Below are 13,127 nucleotides of genomic sequence, written 5' to 3'. Positions count from 1 at the left end.
ATGATTCAGGATGCATGTCATAAAATTTAACTAAGTTTTGCATTGACTAGATTTAGAGAAAGATTCTAGGAGGATTGTTCATTAGTATACCTGGTTGTTTGGACTGATCCTAAACCAGGGCAATAGCTGTGGTTTAGGGGAAGAGTTTCTGTACTCTGTGCCAAAGATCCTAGATTCAGATCTGGCTTTTCCAGATAGAAATGGACAAGAACAGCCAGTCAATCTAGGGAATAGTTTGAGATGGTGAATAATGTTTTCATCTCATCCTAGAAACATTTTCTTCATTTGTGTACACTAGACTTGTCATTTTTGTCATATACTTCCACAACCATCCTTTAATAGCATGGCATAAACTTCAAGTCCAAACTTTTACTGATTGCATGGTAGAACCTATATTAGAAGTATGAAGTCTGTCATGTATTGAAGTCTTAAGATGCCACAGGAAATGCTTATGTGAGAGTTCCTTTGAACATTGGATGACCTTTTCTTTATTTTTTTTCCTTGTTAAAACAATAACACCTTTTTAACTGACTGTTTCATGTAACAATAACAGAGTTGGAAGGGACCTTGTGTAGCAACTTTTCATTCATATCACCCTTTTCTGAGGCTTCCATGTCCTTGACTGGATTTCCCCGAAAAATCAGAACACATGATCAGTGAATTGGGAGGCATGTTTTGGAAGAAATGCTGTAATCCTTCACAGTAATCCAAGATTAGCAAAATTGATTTTCTTTCTTTTTTTTTTCCAAGCAACAAAATGACACACAGAATGAAAACAGTATGCTTGACATGGGACCTAGTGTCACACCAGCACAAAAAGTTCCTGAAACTGCCAATACACTTTCATCTCAGCTTGCAGGAATTGGTAAGTACCTTAATTGAGTTTGTAAGACTATAAAATTCTTTTCCCCATTCATATTCAGAATTCTGGCCATTTTGCAAGCTGTCTCTAGTTTTTATACAATTTCCCTCCTGTTTTTAAAAAAAACAACATTGTTTGAATGTAGGCCAACACAAGCAGAAATAGGCAGATTTATTGAGAAATTATTGAAAACCTGATAGCCATCTTTGCCCAAATGCATGCTGTGTAGAAGTCACAATAGATCTTTCTAATACTTTCTTCATCTGAAAAATTTGCCCCCTCCGTGCAAGAAAACTTGATTCTTCTTTTTCAGATTGATAGGTTCATTACATATTCATATATTTTTAACATTCTAGATGATACCTTGCTGTCCTTTGCCTTGTAGATCTCGGTGCTAACAGTGTCAGTTCAGGTTTACAATCCCTCAATAATTCTAGCAAACTGGAAGAAGAGTTTGATATGTTTGCACTGACCCGTGGCAGTTCCTTAGCTGAGCAACGCAAAGAGTAAGTGAATATACCCGTTATATGGGCAAAAATAATGAATACTGTAAAGCAAACTTTTCAAACTAAGAGATTGAATTAGTGAATTGGTAATGTATATCTATATTCAGATTTTACTAGTGTCATTTTGTTTTAAATCTATACAAAATGTTGATTTTATTTTTTTAAATGTAGACATAATTTCAAAAGCTTTCAGCTATCTGCCCTTCCATATTTTTCATGTAGAGAAGGAAGTTATTAATCCAAAATTCTTAAAAGTCCTGCAAGTAGAAAAGAAAAATGAGAAAAACCAAGAGACTGAAATTAAGGCTTCCAGTATTATGAAGAATACATTTTGAAAGTGATGTCACTTGACTCATGTAGCATCAGTCTTGCCATGTTGTATGTGAAGTTGAAAATCCTAGTTTTGGTGTCAGTTTGGGAATGATGGGTTCCCTTAGCAGAGTATTACCATTCAGAATTATATTTCCTTTTTGACAATAGACTACTGAATTTCAGGTATTTCAGACTCCTTAAATTTTTAATACAGTGATACTAACAAAACATACTTTGTGTCTTATTATGCCCCAACAATAATGCAATAATAGTGGATTTGGGAATTAGATTGTTGAGATTTCAAAAGACTCTTTGTTGTTCTACTCATAAGAACTAGGGCAAACCTGAGCTGTAATTAGCACATTTCTCTCCTCCACTCCCTGTCCCCCTTGGCATTTCCTAAACCTCTAGTGGTTTCTGTGAATTGCAGCTGCAATAAAATAGAAGGTTTGTTGTTAATAGCATGGGGCAAATGAAGAAGAGATTCGTGAATTAGAGCAGTCTAGCAATGTAACCGTCAATTAGGACTAATGCTTTAGTTACTGTTATACACCTCCCCTGCTCACTCTGGCTGTAATGGGTTTTCAGGGCCTCTTCCAAGCTCAAGGCACTCTTTGCATAGCTTCCTGCCAAGGTTCCACCCATTGGGCCTCCTGCCCCTGTCATGCCTTGGTCCACTGACTTTTTCTGACCTCCAAGAGTGCCCAGCCAAAGCGACGTTGCAGTCTTCCTGCAGAAATAGCCTTGTATGTTCTGGAGTGGGCACTAGTTGTACAATCTCTCAGAGAGGAATGATTTTCCAAATCATGCAATTTGGAAAACCGTGTCCTTCTGAGAGATTGCAAGAATGGCAGCCACTTCCAGAATGGTGTGAGGCGGTCTTTGTAAAAGCCTGTGTGACACATCGGCTGGACATTCTGTTGGAAAAGTGATCTTTCGAAATCTCCTTTCCAAAAGAGAGTCATCTGATGTGTGCCACACAGCAGCCTTCCTATATAGAAGCTGCTTAGTGTCATCTTGGAAGCATGTGCCATTTTGGAAATGACTGCTATTCTTGAATTGTGAGAATTGTGACTGCTTTCCAAAATAGTACATGCTTCCAGCATGGCCCCAGGTAGTTTCTGTATAGGAAAGCTGCAGAGCAGACAGGCTGATTCTCTTTCGGAAAGGCAGTCATTGGAAGAGGTAAGCGGAGCAAGGCCCATTGGGGCTGGCCCAAGGGTGTGGAACTCAGTGGGACAGGGAACAGACCAAGGTCTGTAGGGGCTGTGCCAATTGGAAAGTAGGCCCAAGTAGGACAGGATTGGGTGGGGGAGATAGGCTGGTGGGAGCAGTTGTAGCGTCCCTGAGATTGGTTGTAAGGGTGGGCAAATTGTCAAGCTCCTGAATTGTGACCATGTGAGCACAGGATCATTACAGCAGTCAGAACTTCGAGTACAATGTTTAAGTCCCTTCGTTCAGCACCATTGTAATTTCAAACAGTTGCTTAACAGATGGTCGGCAGTTGAGGACTATCTGCACCTTCTTTATTTATTTATCTAGAGGTGGTAATGCAGACTTTCTGCAAGCTGTTATGCAAGCTAAAAGCATGAGCTGTTGCCACAGCGAATGGCTGAGTTAGCATTTCTCTGAGGAAACTGTTCTGCTTGTTTGTCAGAAACTTCTTTGATTTTAATTTCCTCACATATTCTTAATTACCTAGTTGTTTGAGAGATAATCATCTTAAAAATTGACTCAGCTCTTCACTCTATAAAGCAACAGACATTTCCTACAACAGGACTGGCTATTTTGCCACGTTCCTGACACGTTCCTGGTGGTGCAAAACTATGCATTCACCAAATAGCTTTAAAATAACCATAATTTCCCTCACTTTCTTCCAAGATTTGTTTAATAGGAATAATGGAGTGCTGATCCACTCTGCAGAATGGCTATGAAAATTACATGAGGCATTTTGTATAGTAAAGAAGTATGATACGAATTCTAAGTACTATTTATCTGACTTTAGTCTTGCAATGATATATGGTTAATTCTGAGGGTCTTGCCCAATTCGGTAGTTCCAAAAAACCACAGCTGGGTCCTGGCGTATTTTTCAGACTTCATGGCATATGATTAAAGCAAGTTTTTGAGTGACATCGGTGCTAATAGAAACAGATGTTTTTTATAGCCATGTGCACTTATGCCCCTCCAACACTTAGCAAAATAGGCTACGTGCCAGTATGCTTCTAGGCACCCACTGATTCAGCTCTTCCAGCCACTGAAGAGCTTATAATGCTTGCCGCAGAGCGCGCCTTTTCAGAGATTCTGCCTGGTTCAAAGATGAAGGGAAACCATAGCAGAGGAAGAATACGGACGCCCCGTCCATATACCAGGCTGCAGGAAGACGACTCCCGTCCTGCTTGCTGTTAATGGAATATGAAGTAGAATTGGGAACTATTCATTTCCATTTCTCTATGGAAAGAAAGCGGAGAGAGTGAACCAGCACTAGAAGTAGTTGAAATTTAATCTCTTGACATCCACTCTGGCTGATCTTTTCCCACTCTGGATAATTGCATAGGAACTGGCAGCATATTTTCTCCAGCACTACTTAATCCTTTTAAGATTAAGATAAATATAATCTTTCCGATAAAGGGACATCTTCAGTTTATTCTGCTATCTCAAGTTGGACTGGTTGCCTCCTATTTTAATTTTTTGCCTGGAAACCAGATCGGGATTATTTATTCTGCAGCCTGCCTTTATTCACGCATATGTTTGTGCTTTTCTTTTTCTATGCTTCGACGGTCAGATCAAGATAACTTTACTAGAGTTGGGCTTTCGGTATCTTTCCAAAACATCATGAACAAGTTCTGGCAAAACCTTAAACCATTCCTGCCTTTCTGCCTTGTCACTGGTATGGTGGTAGCACTCTGCTTCATCCTCGATGCTATTGTGCACAGTGGGCCCTTCACTGATGAGCATTTCTTTGAAAAGTTTGAGCAGAGGTGGCCCAACCCCCTGGCTACAAGAAGGAACATGTCCCAGTGATTATGGGGTGGGACAGAAATATGGTTCGGGGGAATTCATTTCTGACGCAACATTATCCAAGGCTGCATTGACCCTGTGTAAGAAAGAATTTATTTAGGTAGAGTGTAGACAGAATGCAGATCTGGGTATACTTTAGAGTAAATAACAAAAATGAGTTATTTTTTTCAAAAGGGTGTAACTGTATGAAACAGTTTCTATGAGATTATGTTCAGCATCGCAATAGCTGTATGCATTAATCTGGAAAAGTTATGCCTAATTTTACCTACAAAACAGAGCATGTAATGTGTGTTAAATTTATGCATTAAAGTGAAATAGAGATATAGAACTCTATGCATGTGCAGTTCTATACTGAGTGCCTATAACACTGTATTTAAATGAAAGTACCTTATTCCCTCTTCCTGTGGAGCTATACTTAATGTTTGCAAAAATCTCAATAAACAAACAGACAGATTGCTAGGAGCAAGGCACAGCAGATTAGTACCTATTATAATCTTTTAACCTTCCCCATAACTACCAACTTCAGAATGCCTTCTGTAAAATATCAGACTAAAAGATAGCATAGAAGAGTGTTTTATTTGCTTAGTGTATGCAGGCTGCAAAACTATATTTTTCTCAAAATAGTATATAGATTTGATTAGAGGATCAGGTTACATTCTCAAACAAACTGGGTTTTTTAGGTTTAGTTCTTAAGATGTCGAAGAGCTGAGAATACTCAGAATCATTGGGTGACTTACAGCCTTTCCTCTATTCTCAACCAACACATTTCAGTACTCTTGCAATAAAATTACTTTTTCTAAAATTACTTATTCTAAATCTCCGTTTAGCAGCAACAAATTGGTTCCCCATCAGCTGTAACCAAAATAAAGTTCAAGCTGACTAGGAATGGATTTTTATGCTGAATGACTAGGCACTCCATTTAGTTCTGGTATTTGACAGATGTGCAAACTCAGAATTTCTTAATTCTAGTCAAAACAAAACAGATTCTACACGTATGCAATCTGACTTTCTGTGCTTTATCACATTTGGAAAACATACAGTAAAATTCAGTGAAACTATAATTGAATATTAAATTTTAGAATGAAACAATTGCAGTTGCTTCCCCTAGTATATATGCATGCAAATCAATATGCAATAGATAAAGATCTAGCTATCAAAGACTTGGATTTAAAATCTTTGTTGCATCTTAACTCTTTGCTCACTTTATTCTTGCACATCAGTGCTTAAGATGATTTACAGCCATTCTAATCTGCAGCAGCTACAAAAACAAAATATTCTAAGTCTGCTAAAAATAATAAATAATTCATACCAATAGTATCATCAAATTATAACTACAGTACCACAATTACAGTGGAAATCATATAGAGATGGAATGTAGAGCAAGGACTTTTCTACAGTTTTCACATAGCCTTCTCAACATACAAAGTAAGCCGTTTTTTAAAGTGTGAAGGATTCTACAAACCTGGGATTGATGGGTGGTTAAAGGATATATTACAAAGAACGCTCGGGAATTTAGGAATGTTGACACCAGTGCTTCTGTGCTGCCAGTGTCCTAAAATGCTATCCAAATGTCTGTCAACAATTACATAAAATTTATATTTAAGGAATTATTTACAAACTCTAGGGGTCAGCAATTTTGTCATGGAATTTGGGCAGAGGTTGGGTATAGTCTTTGAATCACTCATAAAAGCACAGAAAAGCCTTCAGGTTCACACATTTGCTAGAAGCCATTCTAGATAATGTCCAGCAAAATTGTGAACATACATTGTAAATAATTCCTCTGAGAGATCTACGGATTATCAATAATGAAATAGTTGTTTTTCTGATTGTTATTTTACTTCTAAATGTGAATCCTAACTGTATGCAACTATCTGAACTATCTATTTTCCAATTTCTAATGCAGATGAATTTGCTGTTTTATTTCATCCTCAAATGACCACAACTAATCAGTATAATAAATTAAATCTAATGTCTGATGTCACCATCTATTCCTTGAAAATTCTTTAATATTGTATGAGCCTATAAAAAGAGACAGTTGAAGGGGAGTTTATTAATTTTGACATTAAAATTTTCTCTAAATCCTTTCGTCTTTCATCTCTTTTTTTTAAATTTGGTTTTACGGTCAACCTAAGTACATGTATGTGCCAGTGTTTAACAAATTATGGGCAAGATAGATAGATGATAGATAGATAGATAGATAGATAGATAGATAGATAGATAGATAGATGATAGATAGATAGATAGATAGATAGATAGATAGATAGATAGACAGACAGACAGACTTATAAGTCAATCACAGTATTTTTTTTCTTCAGAGAAATGTAATTTACTTAAGAACATTCAACTGTTATGCATCAAATGAATAAGAAAGGTTAAAAGAAAATTACAAATCAGACATGTAATTTATATAATAAATTTCTATTGGGCCTGACTATTGGTATGTCTATATGAGGTGTGGGTGTGTAAAGCACTCCCAACCTCACCCCAGAAATATGGAACATATATCTGTGCTTTAGATAAAATACCTAAACCCATGTCTATTGGCTAACCTGATTTCCTCTTTCAGGGTGAAGTATGAAGATCCTTTAGCAACAAAAGGTCTAGCTGGAGCTTTGGATGCCAGACAACAGAATACAGGAGCAGTGAGTAGCTGTCTATCAAACTGTTAGACAGTTGTATATATAACTACATAACTATATAATTGAAGAGGCATATCCTGCCTATTCAAGGCCTCCCCATATGTACCACTGATCTACAACCAATCAGTTATTTTGCTGAGACAATGTGAAGTGAAATTCAAAATAACTGAAGGATGCTAAATTTGGGGAAATTGTAGTAATCATCTTTCTTGATAATACAGCTTTCTATGTTTTCATGTATAATTTGTATATGAATATATCTACCATTCCAAAGTAAGAGAACATATATCTACCCATAGTGAGGGTAAATACTGTAAAGCAATTCTAAGAGGAGGCAAAAATGATTTCAGATTTCAATTCATTTTCAAGCAAATTTTTCACGATATAGTTCCCACAACAGTTCATAATAAATCACAATAGATTACTTATATGCTTTCAGCAATAATGCAAACCAAAGATCCATAGTAATGCACTGCATTATGTCCAATAATTCATTAAAATTCAATCTAATTGGAAAAACATAACTCAAATATTTAAAAGATATTTCCACAAAGTTCTGAAATATATAACATTTTAATACTTCATAATAATACTTCAGTTCCACAATACAGTATCTTGGAATTATTATACCTCAACCATAAGAAAAGATGCTAATTAAAAATGCAATATGTATCATCAAAATTCTTCAATCAGTTAACAGTCATCAAGTTCTAAAAATGCAATACTAAAAAAAAAACCCTCTGCAAAAGAGAATGAGTCCTATGCATTCACCCTGGGGTAAATACAGTCAAAAAGATGAGCAGTTCTCTAAATATATCGCCTCCCTGTGTTGAATCCACTTTATAATAACACAGTTTTCAAATATAGTCCATCTGAATCGAACTTCTTTTAAAGCTTGAGTTACACCCCTTAAATAGCTATCCTCCTTTAATTCAGTCCTTAAGAGCAAAAGGCACTTTTTCTCCATTCAGTTTCTTGCTTTTCTGTAGATAATTCAACTTTCTTTTACGGACTTGGGCCATAAGTTCCTTCAATTTCATTAAAAAGAATGACAGGCAAGAGAGAAGTTCCCCCATGATCTTTTAGATAGAGGGAGGATAGTCCCCCTACATTGCTCCCCTCTGTCCTCATCACCCACATTTTCTATCTTCTTTGAAAACAAATTTTCTCTTAACTAGCTGGAGCCAGGTGGTTCTACTGATGAGGCCCCAATTGCAAACTGGATGATGCGCCAAGGAATGGTGAGAATGTATCTCTGCTGGGGAAGATTTTAAAAAGCGCTTAAAGCATAGCGAGCATATTGTGGCACAGATTGAACACTGTGTGGGGACAACAGCCGACAAAGCGATACGATTAGGTTTGAAGCCAAGCAACCTCTTCTTCAAAATGCCACATTCCAGATTCTACCTGGGTAGAGGAAACATTTTTACAAAAATTTTTACAATAGCCAAAATAGAATCTTCTACAGTTTTTTAATTTATTCCCACCATCTTTGTAACATAACGTGTATAGCTCTGAATGCACTTGCATTGCATTACAGTCCAGAGATTATGTACAAAAAATCCATTATTTCTTTCTGACTATCTTCATGAAAGACTAGAAATGTTCTCCTTATTTCAAGGGGAAATGAGAAGGAAGATTGATAAAGGATTATGAAGTGACCATAACCTACAAGGTTCCATATCAAGCAAGGATTTGTACTTTCACAAAGTGCTCATACAGTCATCTAGTGGCAAGTTCTGATTTGCCTCTTCTTTCGACTTTTTTTTCTGTAGCACCCACTTTCAGGAGAAATATATGCACAAATACTAGGATCAATATCCGGCTGCCTATCATTCTGATCCTGAGATTCCAAGATTATACATGCCATTAACTAATCAATAACATCAACCTAGGATTGGAATTGTACTGCTTTGTCCAAGCTGAACCCATACACTGTTCTGGATTACTTTAGTAGCTCTCATTTTCCATCTGTTCTAGAAAGCTCTTCTGGGGATAAAATAAATTATGACCACATTTTTCTTAATAATGCCTCTCTTCCCCAAATTTTCGACCCAGTTTGATTTGAACAGAAGAAGAAAAAAGAGCTTTATCTTGGCAGAGGGAAGAGAATGAGATAAAAATAGACCAGACTCTGGTAGTGGCTTTAAAGGAACTGATTGCATGATTTCTTTCCTTGGGCTAGTTGGCTTCTCTTCATTTGTTTCTTTTCTCTTTGTTTTCCAATGGCTTTATAAACAAAAGCTCAATACTTTTTCTGCCTTAATGGTATTTGTGCATTAACTTTGAATATTTCTTTCTTAACTTATGAATCTGTCTATTGAGACCTCACCTGCTTGCTTTTGAATAGTGAAAGCCAAAATAAACATACATTCTTTCTTTTGCACATTCTGGCTTATCAAGATAAGCTTATTTGGTTTAAGATAGGAACATGAACTTAAAAATGAAGACATGGGGAAGTAAGAAGTGGAGTTTCATCATTACATTGTGAAATTACAATATAATTCCCCAGGCAAGTTTTCATTTTTGATTTGTAATGGAAACAAAGCCCTTCGTATCACAGGCACAGGTTATATGCTTAAAAGCAATAAGTAAAAATGACTGACCTAATACACTGTTTATATAAGAAACCCTATTTCCTTTAAATTTTAGAAATACTTTAAACCTATTTTGCTAAACACAGGAAATAGGCAAAATACGAGAATCTTATTTAAATCCTTTTCTTGGATTTACATCCCACCTTTTACTCAGGAAGTCCAACATACACATCACTCTTTCCTCCACTTGTCCCCACAAAAAACAACTGTAGGAAGATTAGTGTAAGGGATAATAATTAGCCAAAAGAGATGAAAGTGTAGAGGAAAAAAGTGAAACTTTGAAAAATCTTATTTGTCAGATCTTAAGTGTATAATTTTTGTGCCACAGTGGCTGTAGTCAGAGCTTAAAGTGGCCTTTATATTAGAAGATGGAAGCAAAGCAGAAGCCCACAGAAGCACTTTTGCTAGACATAAATTACCCGATTTTGTTTTGCAAAATGTTCCTTAGGCTTGTTAAATACAGTGATATGACCTAAAATCAACTAAAACACAGAAGATTTCTATGCTTTGCTTAATAAAATTAAAACATCTGTCAAAGTCTTCTAATTAATGATGTCTCTCCATATACATTATGATGTTATCCATAAAGTTTGTACCAGCAAGGTAAGGCCCAAGCTGTGTGAGAAAGATTTCAAATCATTCTTCAGTGACACTAAGAAATGTTGAACCAAGAATTGCACTGATTTAAACCATGACTTTTTAACCCTGAGGGCTGAGGAGATATATAATATTTTACAAACATGGATATACAAAGACTATTTGGTCTTTTTTTTCTCTCTCACTTTCCTTGTCAGATTCCTGTATCCCAGGCTGCTTTCATGGAGGAAATTGAACAGTGGATCTCCACTGAAGGGGTATGTAATAAAGATGAAATACTTGTGTATAAGAAGGAGTTAATTACTGGCTCATCCTACCAACTGTCTTGTGGGGAGGGACATAATTAAATGGAGGGGATCCTAGATTCTGTCTCTAGCTTATAGAGATGATAAGTATTAACTACTAAGACTGACTTCCTCTCTTGTATTATTCTGCTTGAGTCTCTTCTGACACTGAAAAGGAAATGTCTACTCTTCCTTTCTTGTGGCCAGGTCTGTCTGTCACTGACATTAAAAACTGAAATTTGATATCAGTGACCCAAATTCAACTGCTCCTTGAAACACTTATCTACTCTGTAGGTATGGTGGCTGAACATATAACAGATCTTAGTATTTTTGGAAAATTATGTTCTAAGTGAGTCCTGCGAGCTTCCATTTAATCTTATTTGGTTTCCATATTGCCTTTTTTTTTCTCCTCAGGGAAACGAGACAGTGGATCCAAAGGGTGTCACCAGTGAAGGCAAGTTATTTCCAATTGTATATCCTGTCCTTTGTGACTGATATTGTCCAGCTACTCAGCCTGAAATGTTTTTCAACTATTGACCCCATATGTACGAAGTCTAAAATCAAACCATCTTATATTAACAACACACACACATATACACACAATTTCTTAGCATGCCTGTAATTTTTGTAATCCCCTAATAGGGTTACCTGTTAGATTCGTTAGCTCTTGTATCTAGGCCCTAATGAAAGCAACTGTTTGTCATTGATTATTACCACAGCGATAGGATCTGTGCAATTCCAGATATGTGTTTCACCAATAGAAGAGAATATTTGTAACTCAGACTTGAAATGAGGGGTCCTTGGTACTCTCTGAGCTTGGTTGTTTTCTTTCAGACTTTGCATTACCTGTTTGGGTAATGGAAGGCCTGCAAGAAAACAAACAAGCTCAGAGAGCACCAAGAGCCCCTCATAGATATTTCAGCTGTAGTTCCTTCCAGTGCCCTTCCAGCCCTGGCTTAATTCTTCCTCTTTTAAAAGAGTCTCTAATTCTTTCTTCCCAGAGTTTGACAGATTCCTTGAGGAGCGTGCAAAGGTGGCAGATCAGCTTCCTACCCTTCCCAGCACCCCCACAGGGGCTCCTTCCACAACATCCACTAACTCTGGTCCTCAGCAAAAGAAGGACAAAGACGAAGATACAATGTTCGCTTTATGAGCTGCTCTGCGGCTTGGTGTGCCGTGGTTACAAGAGGACCTGTGTGTTCTGCACTGCACTTCTTGGGGGGGAGAGGGGAATCAAAAGGAGACAAGATCGGAGAAGAGAATCTTCCCCTTTCCTTCTTCCTGCCTTCTTTCCAGACTGCTTCAAGTTAGGTTAATCATTGCTGCAACAGGGGACACTAAAGCAAAGCAAGCAGTAGGAAGAAGTTGCAGAGCTGTCAAATGTATTTGCCAGATGAACGGGGATTTCTCCAGGGAGATCTAGGCAGCCTTGGGTGTGTTCTTCATTGTTTTGTTGTGCATATCTTTCTCCAATGATGATGACTCTTAAAAGTCGTGCTGAAAATGGGTAGTAGGATTTGTCAGTTTTTCCAAATCCCACAGGTAGTTGCACAAAATGGTCAAATTGGGCTGCTTCTTTCAATCCTTAGCTGGCTTTTCTGTGTTTTTCTTCTCCTCTAGCAATAAGGAAACTACAGATCCAGTTTGCTGTAGAAAAAAAAAGAGTACTGTTTGTGGTCTTTTTTCACACACACATGTAAACACTTTGTTACATACCAATATTTCTGCATGAAGGATTCTGCTCGCAAGCTAAGCACATTCTCTCTCCAGTCCAGATACCAGCTGCATAGTGCGTAATTCTGAGCAGTATCAATTTCTTCCATGACTTCTTTCAATTTTCAAAGCTAGAATGTCCAGGAAGCAAAGATTTTTCTGGGAAAAAAAGTTGAATCTGATGAAACCCACTATCATGACTTTTCTGATTTCACCATAATTTTCCCTTAGATTGCGCTCCACTGTCATTCTCAGAAAGAACTGCAAATGACATTCACCAGGTTTATGGTTAAAGAACGGTTTTGGGGGAAGGCAATATTGAATTATGCCATGTAATTGGGAGACTTGCTTTGTATATGCCATATTAAAGAAATGACTTCACTACAAATATGTTTTCTGTCAAATTTGGCTTACATTATAATACAGTTTCTAATCAAATGTGGAGAAAGAGTACAAGGAGAAGCAGTCAAAAGGCTTCTCAGCAAGAGTTTGTAGTTCCTAGCACAAAAGCAAAGCAAGGAAGTAACTCCTAACTGAAGTTTGTCTGTATTAATTTAGACTTTTAAAAAATGTGAACATTTGCTGAGTAGGTGCCACCT

The 13,127-nt window shown here is 37.1% G+C and overlaps 1 protein-coding gene across 1 annotated transcript in view; it reads left to right on the top strand.

Annotated features, from left to right (window-relative positions):
* Positions 1-12,918, top strand: part of TOM1 (target of myb1 membrane trafficking protein) — a 28,411-nt gene extending 15,493 nt beyond the window's left edge. The window contains exons 10-15 of the mRNA XM_070947033.1: positions 751-865; positions 1,248-1,368; positions 7,265-7,340; positions 10,729-10,788; positions 11,230-11,269; positions 11,817-12,918. Coding sequence (XP_070803134.1) covers positions 751-865; positions 1,248-1,368; positions 7,265-7,340; positions 10,729-10,788; positions 11,230-11,269; positions 11,817-11,968 — 564 coding nt within the window. The 3' untranslated portion in view covers positions 11,969-12,918. The remainder of the gene's footprint in view (positions 1-750; positions 866-1,247; positions 1,369-7,264; positions 7,341-10,728; positions 10,789-11,229; positions 11,270-11,816) is intronic.
* The last annotated feature ends 209 nt before the right edge of the window (positions 12,919-13,127 follow it).

The sequence above is a fragment of the Pituophis catenifer genome, unplaced genomic scaffold, assembly GCF_029215685.1.
Source record: "Pituophis catenifer annectens isolate HBS135680 unplaced genomic scaffold, rPitCat1.0.hap2 SCAF_7, whole genome shotgun sequence".
Lineage (NCBI taxonomy): Eukaryota > Metazoa > Chordata > Lepidosauria > Squamata > Colubridae > Pituophis > Pituophis catenifer.
This window is presented reverse-complemented; position numbering and strand designations above follow the sequence as displayed.